General features: G+C 42.2%; 1 protein-coding gene across 1 annotated transcript in view; it reads right to left on the bottom strand.

The window, feature by feature from the left end:
- Positions 1 to 14,144, bottom strand: part of frtz (WD repeat-containing and planar cell polarity effector protein fritz) — a 48,203-nt gene that overhangs the window by 14,597 nt on the left and 19,462 nt on the right. Inside the window, exons 7-9 of the mRNA XM_080286006.1 lie at positions 11,307 to 12,082; positions 8,982 to 9,274; positions 8,555 to 8,637 (exon numbers count right to left, since the gene is read on the bottom strand). Of these exons, the coding sequence (XP_080142132.1) occupies positions 8,555 to 8,637; positions 8,982 to 9,274; positions 11,307 to 12,082 (1,152 nt within the window). The remainder of the gene's footprint in view (positions 1 to 8,554; positions 8,638 to 8,981; positions 9,275 to 11,306; positions 12,083 to 14,144) is intronic.

Genomic DNA, 14,144 nt, shown 5'->3' with positions numbered 1-14,144 from the left:
TTCCCACTAAAAAATGAGATACTAGGCTCCTTACCTGCCCTAATAACATTCAATACACCTGTTACACGACATTACAAAGAATTAGTGGTATTTTCATTTCAGCACTCACTGTGGTCATCTATTTCACTACAAAGCCACAACCATAGCATTCTTCCACACCACTATACATCTCCACTCATCCGACTCTCTCGCATATTTCCCACGATCAACTCAATTCACCTTCTCCACATTTTATCACATATGCATATACAGTACTTCATCATAACCAATTGCTAACTCCTCAACCATTTCACAGCATTCTCACTTCTGCTATTATGGCATTCCCAAATACCACATCCTTCTTTTGTGCACTACCCAAAAATCCTATCTATCTATCTATCTATAGCCCGACGCCCTAATCCCGCAAAGGGTGGCCGCAGACAAAACGCCTCCAAGTCACTCTGTCACCCACCATTTGACTCCCCTCCCCCCAACTCACCCCCCCCTCCCTCATATACCTCTCAACTCCATCCCTCCACCTCATCCTCAGTCTACCCCTCCCTCTCCCTCCCTCCACCTCACCTACATACAAAAATCCTACATACCACTATTATGCTCTCCTTATCAGTTTCCTAATTATTATTACACGTAGGCTCCTTATTTCTCATCCACTGATTAATATTCTCCCACCATCATCCCTCATATATTCATTTTTTTCCCTTCAGGTTCATTGGTACAGTATTGCACTTCTTTCAAAAATAATTTTCAATTTCCAAATAAGTTTGCATTCATTTTTTTTTTTCTAAATTCACAATTTAATTTTTCATCTATTTCTCTTCAATAATCTAATTACACGACATTTTATTCAGTACATTCCCTCTTTTGTATCAACTCATACTGCATCTACCCCAACCACTTCCTACTCTCATCTTCCACTGCTCTTTCAATTTCCACATCCAATTCAGCATTTCATTCTTACTAGCTGACATCCTTGCAGCAACATCCACAGCTTTAGCAAACACTCCTTGTATGCTTTCCTCAAGTTTTCTTAATCCATTTGTTCTCTGTCCATTATCCATAATCCCTGTATCATCTTTCATTCATAATCATCTGCTGCTAATTTGTTTATTAGTGTTCTACCTTTATTCTTTCATTTTCAGTACTCCTCTCACCCATTTTTCTTCATTCTCCTTCAGTTTTGGAACCTTACCTACTACCACCATGTATTCTGACAAACCTTCACACTGTCTTCTCTCAAAACTTATGCCATAACACTCCCAATGTATGCCTCTTTCTACAAACACATAATCCAATAAGCTTGTTCCATTATTTTCTCCACCTTTTCCATGTTATGCATATTTATGAACAATTTGCCAAGCTTCTTGTTATCATCACTAGCATTGCTGATCTTCCTTCTCTTATAAGGTGTGCACCCTGTGAGAATTAATAAATGGATCCAAAATGTCTATAATTAAAGAGGATAAAGATAAAGAGGAATGATCAAGACCAATATACTGTGTGGTACAGGGAATGAGAGGGAAACCTGGGTGTTGTGGGAAAGATGGGTGGGAGATGGCAGTTCAGTGGCTCAACAGGTTTAGTACAGTGCTAGCCTTGCATTCAGGGAACACTCTAGAATGGTGGGTTCAATCCCCACTGACATGACACTAACAAGCTAATTTAAGTCAGCAAGGATCTAATAGCCAAATGTACACGATACAGTAAAGTATTAATGTCTACTTGGGTACCAATATCTTCAGTAAAAAAGTTCGCATTTCGTGTATAACTCTACCCTCCTCCTAACCCCCAATAACTTCACTTTTATGGGCCAGAATAGTTTTTGCAGCTATTGCATACAATTTAGAAGAAAATTACAGTATTCTATTTATCTGTCTATGAGTAATGCTTACAAATAAAATGTGCTTTGTGGGTAAACTGCAGAATCAATGACTGGCAACACACATTAGCACTGCACATCAACTCTGCCACATACCTGAATGATTCTGTCCACGTTTACCATTACAAACTGAGGAGAAATTTATCCTCAGTGATCATACTACACCCCTTCTCCCTTCCCCACTAACCCAATCACCCATTCCATTCACACATGCACAACACATTCATCTGCATTTAAATTTTCCTCCTGCCTAACTTTTCCCTTAAAAATATGCAGTATATATATAAATGGTGGTTGGTGGTGGCCACGATCATCCACTTATTTGATGTAGTGCTGCCTACATCTTCCTTCACCTTTATCATTCTTTTTTTGTGTCTGCTGTCCTCTTTCCCTATTTCTCCCAACTTTTCTGTCACTTTTTATTACTCTCACTTCCTTTTCAGATGACTTTTCATCGAGTCACAAGCCTACTGGTTTCCTGTATGCCGGGAAACCATTTACAATGCTGGGAGGTAACCATATAACCAACCCGTACATGTTCCCTACCTGTCAACAAGTGGGTTGGCAGATAGTTAGTGTCCCTCCCCACAAAACAACTAATTCAAAGACAAACAGCCACCTCTTACAGAATTATGGCATCTGGATACTGAAAGACAGATATAAATACTGTACAGTATATACCTCCTTATTTAGAGATCAGGTAATGCCCCAACTGATTTTATATTAATGATATGAGGGTTCCTGTGGTAGGTGGAGGGTGCTCACAATCCACTCACTCGATGTAGTGCTGCTTTGGGTGTCTGCCCTTTCCTCTCTTCCATCCTTCCTCTTCTGTCTTTCTTTCCTTCATTCTTTCCTCTTTCATCTGCTTACGGGTGACTTTACACTCCATCTTCTGTCTTTCTTTCCTTCATTCTTTCCCTTTCCTGCTGCCTATGTGGGGCTCTACATTGAGTGACAAGCCAAATGGTTTCCTGTACATCAGGAAACCATTTACTATACTAGGCGGTAACCACATACCTAAACTATGGTGACTGGTGGTTTAATGGATAAGGTGCTCCAATCAGATTGAGCCTGTGTAGGTTTATATCCAAGGGGTGGTTGGGGTTTATTGCTCATGTAATGCCACTCAGGGATAAGTGAGGATGGTCACTCTCATCTTAAATGTCAGGACCAACTTGCCCAACCCCAGGTTCCTACACTCCTTATGGGGCAACATAAGACTGGATGATGGATGGGTGGATGGAAGTACAGATTTCTTTTATGAAAGGCTGGCTGCTATACTTCCTACTCTACTAAAGTATACCTAAACCCTCCTCAGTCCCTGTACTCTGCCATCAATCCCAGTCCTTCCTCTGTATTCTCTTTCTCTCTCTGCTGTGAATGACTGGGATCATGTGTCGATTCTGCTGGACCTTACACCTCACAGAAAGAGGGAAGATTGACAATGTTAAGCATTAAAGCTGAAAGCCTGACCATCTACACTGTTTTGTTTGAAACATGAATTTCTTAGAGACAAACATGAATTTCTTTTAGATAACCATCATTTCTGATGAGTCCTTCACTTGCCATCCATTATCTTTTTCCCTGGACACATGAAAAGCCAAGTTGGACCAAAACTGCAGTATCTTCATAAGAAACGCAATCTTCACTATTACATTTACATTGTTAAAAGGCCTTGGTCACGCTAGCATGTGTTGGCCTTGGTCACCTGATGGCTGCTTTCCATCTTTTGCCACATCCCTGGTTAGTCTGTTAGCCTCTTCCATTCTTTTCACGTGTTCACATCATCTCTGTTGTCACGTTCACATTAGGTCACTCATACACTTCACACAAAACCATTCCCTCAGTGCTGTACCATCCAACCTGTCCCCCAAGGAAGCATTACTAATCTACATCCTCATCCTCATCTCAGTTCACTCCAACCTGCAAATATCCTAATCCTTACTGGCCAAACATTACACTTTGCACACAGCCAGTTTATACACTTTTCCCTTCATGTGAAGTGACAGTTATCTCCTTGTCAGAAGTAGCAGTTCTCTGAACTTCATCCATTCCCTTCTGATTCTGGCAATGAAGCTAGCCTTTGCTCCATCATCAGCATGACCATATCTCCCAGACAGCAAAATTCCTTCACACACTCCTCGGAAACACTCCCATATTTTACACTATCCATCCTAATACTGAAGAGATGCCTGCACGTGGCAACACTGTGTACCCTGGGTAGAGCAAAGTGGCTGTGGCATCTGCCTGAATTTCCTTATATTTCCCTACACTCACTGTGGGAAAGGACCCTGGTCTCACCCGGGCATGATACTGTCTAACACAATGGGACACCAGATCCCTGCACTGTGTATACTCTACCTGTAAGACGGCCCCACAGGAGCACCTTTTTTTTTTTTTAAATGCGAGGAAGAAGGAACCAAAGGCCATGAGCCCGTAGTAACAGTTCCCTCCATGAGAAAATCAAAATACAATAGAGAGCCAAATTCAAGATCCGATCATTTTGAGATGCCTGGACACACTGCGTTTGAAAGACTGGAGATCACAGGCGGCAGGAAATACAGACAGAGGGAGACAGTTCCAGAGCTGACCTGTTGCATAAATGAAAGACTGGGAGTAACGGTTAACTCTTGCATTAGAGAGTTGGACAGAAAAGGGATGAGAGTTTGCGCCAGACGGGTGCTACGCGCCCATCGTAGAGGTGGAGGAATGCAAGGAGACAGTTCAGAGGAGCAGTGACCATTAAAGTAGCGATAGAAAAGAGATAAAGATGCAACAGTGTGGCGAAGAGACAGAGGTTGAAGGGAGTCAGTAAGAGGAGGAGAGTTAATGAGACGAAAAGCCTTTGACTCCACCCTATTGAGAAGAGCTGTATGTGGGGAGCCTCCCCACACATGAGAGTTGTACACCACACAGGGGCAGATAAAACCCCTGTATAGAGTCAACAATTGTGCAGGGGTAAAGAAAGAGCGGAGTCGGCTTAGCACACCCAATCTCTTGGAAGCAGATTTTACAAGAGATGTAATATGATCTTTCCAAGACAAGTCCCGAGTAAATGAAACCCCAAGCATGTTCAAGGATGATGCAGGATTAAGCTGAATATTATTAAACATTAGTGTGTATACCTGTGGAAGATTTTGTCGGGTTGATAGGTGTAAGAACTGAGTCTAAGATGCATTAAAAACAACCATATTATTTTTACCCTAGTCAGAGATATGAGCCAAGTCAGACATTAGGTGTGCCATAGCCTCATCCCTTGTTTGTTGAAGTAACTGTTGAGATGGGCGTTGCGGGAACCGAATGGAAATGTGAAGGGTGGAGTCATCAGCGTATGAGTGGATAGGGTTAGATGTACAGCTTAGAAGATCATTGATGAATAAAAGGAAGAGAGTTGGTGATAGGACAGAATCCTGAGGAACACCACTGTTGATAGATCTAGGAGAAGAACGATGGCCGTCTACAACAGCGGCTATAGAACGCCCAAAAAGGAAGCTAGCGATAAAGGCACAGATAGAAGGATAGAAACCGTAGGAGGGCAGTTTGGAAATTAAAGATTTATGCCAGACTCGATCGAAAGCCTTTGAGATGTCAAGTGCAATGGCAAAGCTTTCGCCAAAGTCCCGAAAGGAGGATGACCAGGAGTCTGAAAGGTAGGTGAGAAGATCGCCAGCGGAGCGTCCCTGACGGAACCCATACTGACAATCGGAAAGAAGGATGTGATAGGAAAGATGCCTTAAAATTTTTCTATTGAGAATTGACTCGAAAACTTTTGAAATACAGGACGTTAGAGCAATTGGACGATAGTTGGAGGGTTGGGAGTGGTCACCCTTCTTTGGGACTGGCTGAATGAGAGCAAACTTCCAGCAAGAAGGAAAGGTACAAGTTGACAGACAAAGACGAAAGAGTTTGCCTGAGCAGGGTGTAAGCACAGAAGCACAGTTCTTCAGAACAACAGGAGGGACCCCATCAGGCCCATATGCCTTGTTAGTACTGAGGCCAGTGATGGCAGAAAATACATCAACTGAAGAAATTTTAATGTCAGCCATGAGGAAGTCAGAGGGGGGAAGTGATGGAGGAACAGCACCGGAATCGTCTAAGGTGGAATTGGAGGAGAAAGTCTGTGTGAAGAGATCTGCTTTATCAGTAGAAGAAATAGCTACAGAACCATCAGAGTAGAAAAGAGGAGGGAAGGATGATGAGGTAAAGTTGTTAGAAAGATTTTTGGCAAGGTGCCAGAAGGAGCGGGAAGAATTCGAGTTGGAGAGTTGAGAGCATTTAGTATGGATGAAATTATTTTTAGTAGAGCGAAGAACAGACTTAGCACGATTCCGGGCAGAAACGTAAAGATGATGTGATTCAGGGGTGGGTTGGCTCCGGTACCTTTTGTAGGCCCTCTCCTTCTTGCGGACAGCATTAGAACAAGAGTGATTAAACCAAGGCTTTCTTGCGTTAGTCAAAGGATATGAGAAAGGAATGTATGCTTCCATGCCCGAGAGAATAACCTCCGTAATGCGCAAGGCACACTCAGATGGCTCCCAGCCATGGAAGCAATAATCATTCTACGGAAAATCAAAGAAGTACTGCCTGAGGGCCTCCCAGTCCGCAGCTCCAAAATGCCACAGACAACGTTTCCCTGGAGGGTCCACAGGCCGTACCGGAGTGATAGGACAGGTTAAGGTAATAAGGTTGTGATCGGAGGAGCCCAACGGAGAGAAAAGATTAACAGAGTAAGCAGAAGGATTAGTTGTGAGGAAGAGGTCAAGTATGTTGGAGCTCTCTCCAAGGCGATCAGGGATACGGGTAGGGTGTTGTACAAGCTGCTCTAGGTCATTAGGATAGAAAAGATGTAGGCTTGTTCACCAGGTGGATCCGTGAAAGGAGAGGAGAGCCAAAGGTGGTGGTGAACATTGAAATCTCCAAGAATGGAGATTTCAGAGAAAGGAGAAATGGATAGAATGTGTTTCATCGTAGAAGTAAGATAGTCGAAGAATTTTTGATAGTCAGTAGAATTAGGGGATAAGTAAACAGCACAGATATATTTAGTCAGAGAATGACAGGAAAGCTGAAGCCAGAGTGTAGAGAATTCAGAAGAATCGAGTTCAGGAACACGAGAGCAAGATAAGTCGTTGCATATATATACACAACAGCCACCTTTGGCTTTGAAATGAGTATAGAGAAAGTAGGAGGATACAGAAAAGGGTTTGCTGTCAGTTGCCTCAGACAGCTGAGTCTCCATTAGAAAAAGAAGGTGAGGTTTAGAGGAGGAGAGGTGGTGCTCAACAGAGCGAAAGTTAGAGGAAAGGCCGCGAATGTTGCAGAAATGAAGAAGAAGAAGAGAGTCAGACAGTGGTTCCAGGCACCTCGAGTCATCACCGGGAGAGGGGCGGATGGGGCATTTATGGTCCCCCCCCCCCTGGGGACTCCGAGGCTTGATGAAGAGACGCTATTTTTGTTGAATTTTGAATAGGAAGTGTAGTGTGTACTGTGCATGTAGTTTGGTGTAGATAGTTAGAGAAATCTGTACTGGAGAGCATGCTGGCCTACTCTCTGTGTAACTGAGACACTGAAAAAGTTCAGCAAAGGGGGATGGTCAGGAACTAGTCCTAAGGGCTGATGTAATGGGAGCTCCAGCACTCCCTGTCATCAGCTTTCCATCCACCTCGGGAGTACTGCCCTGCTCGACTGGTGCTACAGTCTACCCACGGTCAGACATTTAAGCAATAACAACAATAATAACAACAACAACAACACTATCCAGCATCAAGGTATCTATATGATTCCACCTGCATACATGATACTCAGAATTCGCATTTTGCAAACAGCCCTGTACATCCCTGCACTTCATGCTCCCATCTCTTATGGCCAGTACACAGGACTAAATTATTACTCATACCTTTCCTACATATGGTACAATACCATTTTCCACATACCACCACAGCACCACCATCTGTACTGCTGTCCATCACCTTGGTATGTGGGTGTAATCCTTCCATTCAAACACTTTGTACCCCTTGGCAGCCAGTACAAACAACTAAATTATTACCCATATCCTTCCTACAAATGGTACAATACTATTTTCCACATACTGCACAGCCACCATCTGTACTGCTGTCCATCACCTTGGTATGTGGGTGTAATCCTTCCATTCAAACATTTTGTACCCCTTGGCATATGTTCTCTCACTCTTCAATAAATAACTGGTTCTAAAATATACCCTCCTCTCCACTCTGTTTCCACAAATTCTACGTGCAATAATCTGAGTCGCAACCATCTCAAACTTAAATAACATACATGCACCTTGAGTTGATACGTTCATAATCATTCACTCATCTTGGCCACTCATCATGTCTCAAGTCAACTCCTTCTTTACTCTATTAACGTGTACTTGGGCCAGAATAGTTGTGGTAGCACTCATGCTTCACAACCGTAAGGTTGGCAGTTCGAGCCTGCACCAAGGTGGCATATTTCTGCTGAGAGATTTAGTGGTCTCTCCAAGGACCTCTCCATGCTCCGCAGAACTATACATATGGTCCATTGGTCCTGGCTCAGGGGATTCACCCTCTATCCATGTTTAATTTCTACTGAACAAAATGAGACAGATTTTCATGTACTGTCTTCGTTAGATAAATATGGGGGCCATGGAAAGTATGTGGATTTACAGCATTATGATCATACCACATGAGAGTTGTGCTGGGGTGTCTGAGGGCTGGAGTCAGCCGACTTCTTTTGTGCTGGTCCACCTCCACACTCAATCTTCTCTGAACCACAGTAAAAGAATAAAATAAGTAAAACTGATCCCTGTAATCAAAAGTAGGAACTACACAATATGGGGAAGATCCCCTCTTATAAAATTTGACATAAATAATTTCAATTCCAGGGGTTAGCAATACCTGAAATAATCTAATGAAATTTAACCACACATCACTTTGAAAGTTACTCAATACAATAATATCCTGAGCAGCTGCAAGACCAAATTGAACCATGTGCAACAGACCGTATGTGTACTGTATATAGCCTACAGTATATGTGCTGTATATGACAACCAATTACAAATGAAAACTAATAGTTCTTTCAGCACATATTTTTATGGAAAGAGTCATACTTGCTGCTTCTGTGTCCTGGTCTTCTGAGTCAGTGCCTGATGCTGAGTCAGAAAAACAAGTGGAGCAGGACTCAGTGCAGGACTCTCCAGATGTTGCATCCGACTCTCCATACAGGACAGAGCTGCAAGAGTCACTGGAAGCACAGGATGACTCAAGTTCCCGAGCACTATGGAAGGCAGCTGCAGCAACCTGGGTGTCACCACGCTGCCGAGCCACACGTTGCACTGCCATGAAGCAGTCATAGTCCTTCAGGTCAACAGCAATACGATAGGCCTTTTCCAGGCGTCCACACCTGAGGCAGGCAATACCAGTAAAGTTTAAAAGACAAATCAATGAACTGAAAAGAAGTGTGCTTGCACTGGCAGTTAGCAGATACACAGGAAACCTCCATTTACCAAACTCCCAACATTTAAAAATTCACTAATAACCAAATAATTATCTAACATCAATTTGCCTTATATGACATAGTATTCCCCTTATATAGGTTTCCAATGAAAAAAAAAAAAAGTATGAGTTTTCTCACCTATTCAAAGCATATGACAAGAAGAAATACCCAGCCTATCTCTTGGAGCATATAGCTATATTGTATGCATGCTGCCATGCCAATTATAGTTTGTAGTATTACAGATTAAATCATCAGCATGGTTAACTATCCACAATACATGGTAGAAGGCCAAGAAAAACAAAAAAATTTAATGGCAAGTCATCAATATTTTCATTTTTCCTTAAGTTAATAAGCTGACAGTTAAAGGTTTGAAAGTGTTTTGTTTACTACCTGACCACCCATCTTAGCATTTCCTGATACACAACTCACTGTGTTTTGTTTACTACCTGACCACCCATCTTAGCATTTCCTGATACACAACTCACTGTGTTTTGTTTACTACCTGACCACCCATCTTAGCATTTCCTGATACACAACTCACTGTGTTTTGTTTACTACCTGACCACCCATCTTAGCATTTCCTGATACACAACTCACTGTGTTTTGTTTACTACCTGACCACCCATCTTAGCATTTCCTGATACACAACTCACTGTGTTTTGTTTACTACCTGACCACCCATCTTAGCATTTCCTGATACACAACTCACTGTGTTTTGTTTACTACCTGACCACCCATCTTAGCATTTCCTGATACACAACTCACTGTGTTTTGTTTACTACCTGACCACCCATCTTAGCATTTCCTGATACACAACTCACTGTGTTTTGTTTACTACCTGACCACCCTTCTTAGCATTTCCTGATACACAACTCACTGTGTTTTGTTTACTACCTGACCACCCTTCTTAGCATTTCCTGATACACAACTCACTGTGTTTTGTTTACTACCTGACCACCCTTCTTAGCATTTCCTGATACACAACTCACTGTGCCATGAAGATAAGCATGGATCATTATCAGCCTCCTTCCATCATTTCAAGATGTTTAAGTGTCCAGCAAGTGCATCTTCAGCCTCCTAATGCACTAAGAAGGCTCACCATGCCTTCAATATTAAAAAAAAGTCAACATTTTAGACAAGCTAAATTCCTTATCCTTCTGCCTATGGGTGACTTTACACTCCCTCTTCTGTCTTTCTTTTGCTTCATTCTTCCCTCTTCCTTCTGCCTGTGGGTGACTCTATATTGAGTGACAAGCCAAATGGTTTCCTGTACACCAGGAAACCCTTTACTACACTGGGTGGTAACCATATAATCAAATTATGGCACCTGGTGGCTTGGTGGGTAATTAAGACGCTCCAGTTGGATTGATCCAATGTAGGTTTATACCCAAGGGATGGTTAGGGTTTACTGCTCACGTAATGCCACTCAGGGATGTGTGAGGCTGGTCACTCTCATCTTAAACGTCAGGACCAGCTTGCCTAGTCCCGGGCTCCTACGCTTCTTATGGAGCAACACAGGATTTGATGATGATGATCATCATCATCATCATCATCATCAATCATCATCATCATCATCATCATCATCATCATCATCATCATCATCATCATCATCATGCAAGGAATAACGTATGACAGGGGTTACTCAAGTCACACATGAACCCTATACAGTCACCTGACATAACCTCATTTAAACCATGTGTTATTAAACGTTGTTGGAATTCTACTGTAGGTATTGTACTGCTATAGGTGTGTAATGAGTATATATAAGTGGATTAAAACCTGGGAGAGGGTGACTGAAGTCACACAAGAGTACCAGTAAACCCATATGGCCACAACATAATCCCATGGAACCCACGTTATACACCTTGGTATCAAAAACTCATTGTCTGAACTAACATTGCTTGATACCAGAGGTTACCTGTATATTCTTGACACTGACCTCAAGACTCTAAAGAAGAACCTTCGTGTGAGGGCTCTGACAGCTGGGCCAAACTCTTCTTCAACAGCGTGGCTAAGTGGTTGGACAGGGACATGGAAGCTGGCCAGGGCTGCCTCCAACTGGGTCTCCCTGGCTGGGGTAAGGGGCAGGCGCAGCAGGTGATTAACTACAGCAGTAAGGCACGTCATGGCAGCAGGTCCCTCCTGATCCCAATTAAGAGATACAAGTAGGTTGACTGCTTCATCCAACTGTCGATGCTTTACATACTGACTGACTAATGCTCCAACACTGAGACCCTCCTGCCCCACATCCATGCGCAAGCAGGCCAGAGGGCCCCTGGTGTATCGCACTAAAAGCAAATGGGGCCCTCCACCGGAATGGGGAGAACCTGGTTCCTTGGTGGGGGCCCAGGCCAATTTAGAGAGGGACTGCTGGTGACAGAAATGCTCTGAGAAATCAAGAATCCTCTGAGGGCTGGGGTCTTCCATTACCAGCTGTGTCCTTACCAAAGATAGAGCCAAGTCAAAACACTGCACCTGACCTCTCTCATTGCCCACAGCTACAATATTACCAGAATCCAGCCAAGCAATGTTAGAGGGTATAAGTCCTGCTTTGGTAAGGTGTGTCATGCCTCGGGTATCACAGTGCAGTGCCAGAACTCCGTTGTTGCAAGCCAACAACAGTCGGTCTTCTGAGGGATTGTGGGCATGGGCCATGAGAGGAGCCTCCAATGGTATAGTTGTTACTGTCACCCGATGCAATGCACCTCGTTCAATCTAAAAAAAATAATAATAATAAATAACTTCTTTGCATTTCCAATAACTACAGTAAGGAAATTTGCTCATAATTAAGTACTGGTATAAAGAGTATGTCAGATGGTAAGCTTACTTGGAGAGAATGGAATAGGGATGCATTAAATACCAAGTTACTATCCAATTAGCCAAAACTTTTTAAAAAATCCAATATCCAGCCAAATATCATTGCTGTATTATTCATCTAGATATTTGGATTGTTTATTGTCTGAAAAAGACAGTAAATATGGACTATAAGTGAGTTTCCAAAATTTGTCAGAATATACGTCCCTAAACTTCATATATTCCTTTTGCTTCAAGTAGTCCCAGACAGACCAAAACCCAGCCAACAACTGAACGCCAGCATACATCACAATGTAGTCCACTGATGTAAACCCATGCACCAACTGTACATTATCCAAACCTGACAGCCCAGGGAGTGGGGAAACACAGTTTATATAGATCAACAGGTCTGCTTTCCATTGTGTAGGGAAAAAAATCACTAACAAAGTGCTGTTAAGTGACTAGTAGTCAGAGTAAGAGATGGGACACAAAAAGATATTCAAAGACTACAGCAAAGTGACCCGAGGTCACAACACCCTGCCCGCACCACAAATTTGGAGCCCCCCACTCCCACCCTTACCCCTGGTGGAGTTTCACCAAAATCAAACCTCTTACTCAGTTCCACATACCCAACACTTGTGCAAAGTTTGAAGATGATCCATTCATTGGTTCACGACTTAATCAATGCACGGACTTACAAAAAAATATGTGACCTTGACAGACTTTTCAAGGTCACTGTCACGGGGTTTTTATGATATCACGGTAATTTTGAAATATATGCTTAAATATTATTTAAATTGATAATAATATTCAATAATATTGAAGAGCAGAGACAATGATTGTCTTGCTACATCAAGCAACGATTACTTTACGCTGGCTTGTGCACGATTCTCTAAGAACGAGAATTTATAAACTTTCTCAACAGTACACAGCAGAGACTAATTACTCACAATTGCTGAGTTACTGTACTGTTAGCCTCTGGAGAAAGTTACATCACCCCTGACAATAAATAACTAATACTAATAATAATAACATCAGGTTCTTGCTGATGCATTAACTCCTGGCACAACGGATTTTAAGTTAATACAACAAGACTGGTCTAAGTACCAGTTATGAATAGTAAATGTTTATGCAAGCTAGGAGCTGTATGGAAAATAAGCTTAATTATGGAGAAATGAAACAAGATTTTTACTCTACATTAAGCTCAAGAAATAGAACTGTTAAATTTATTAATCACAAAAATAAATTTAACATTACATTTCAAATCAAATTAAATGAGACGCACTCGCTCACTCACACAGAAGCTAAATACTTACGCCTAAGAAAAACACCTTAACTAAGCTCTTAAAACTACAAAATACACAAAAGAAATACCAGTCGATGAATACTATGTATCACCACTAAGGTGGGAGAGCTGGGATTAACTGTACTAATGGAGCTTGGGGTGCTAGCTGACCTCTCCACTTCTGAGCACAGACCCTTTCTCCGTCACAGCAAACACTAAACTGAATTCAAATAATGTATGGGCAGGAAGCACGAGCCACCGGAAGAAGGCGTGGCTAACGGTTTATACAAGTAGAGGCGAACGATAAAGAAACAATTGTATCGCTCAGTAGCGCACTTAGTGACGTGCATTAAATCGGTCACTTTTTGAAAACGGTGACGAATTATTTGAAAAGTATACCCCGGAATGGAGAGAGAAACGGTTAACTGAGCGATACACAGTGAGTTTTCCACTAATAGTTCGTGGCTTCTCACAAAAAGGAAATGTCGCGAATTGATTCGTGACATTACGCCCCATGAAAATTAAATCTTTCTTCCTTCAGAAGAATGATTTCAATATACATATATATAAATCCTAACTCAGTCACACAAGATTCACACTGTGGTGTGTGTGCTATCCTGCTACAGGAGAAAGTCGCAGTCGTCAGTGAGCGAAAAACCTCGTATTTACGTTAATAGAAGCAAGCTTGAGGGAAAAACT

This window comes from Coenobita brevimanus, chromosome 110 (assembly GCF_032717465.1).
Source record: "Coenobita brevimanus isolate Jiangsu-jjx chromosome 110, ASM3271746v2, whole genome shotgun sequence".
Lineage (NCBI taxonomy): Eukaryota > Metazoa > Arthropoda > Malacostraca > Decapoda > Coenobitidae > Coenobita > Coenobita brevimanus.
This window is presented reverse-complemented; position numbering and strand designations above follow the sequence as displayed.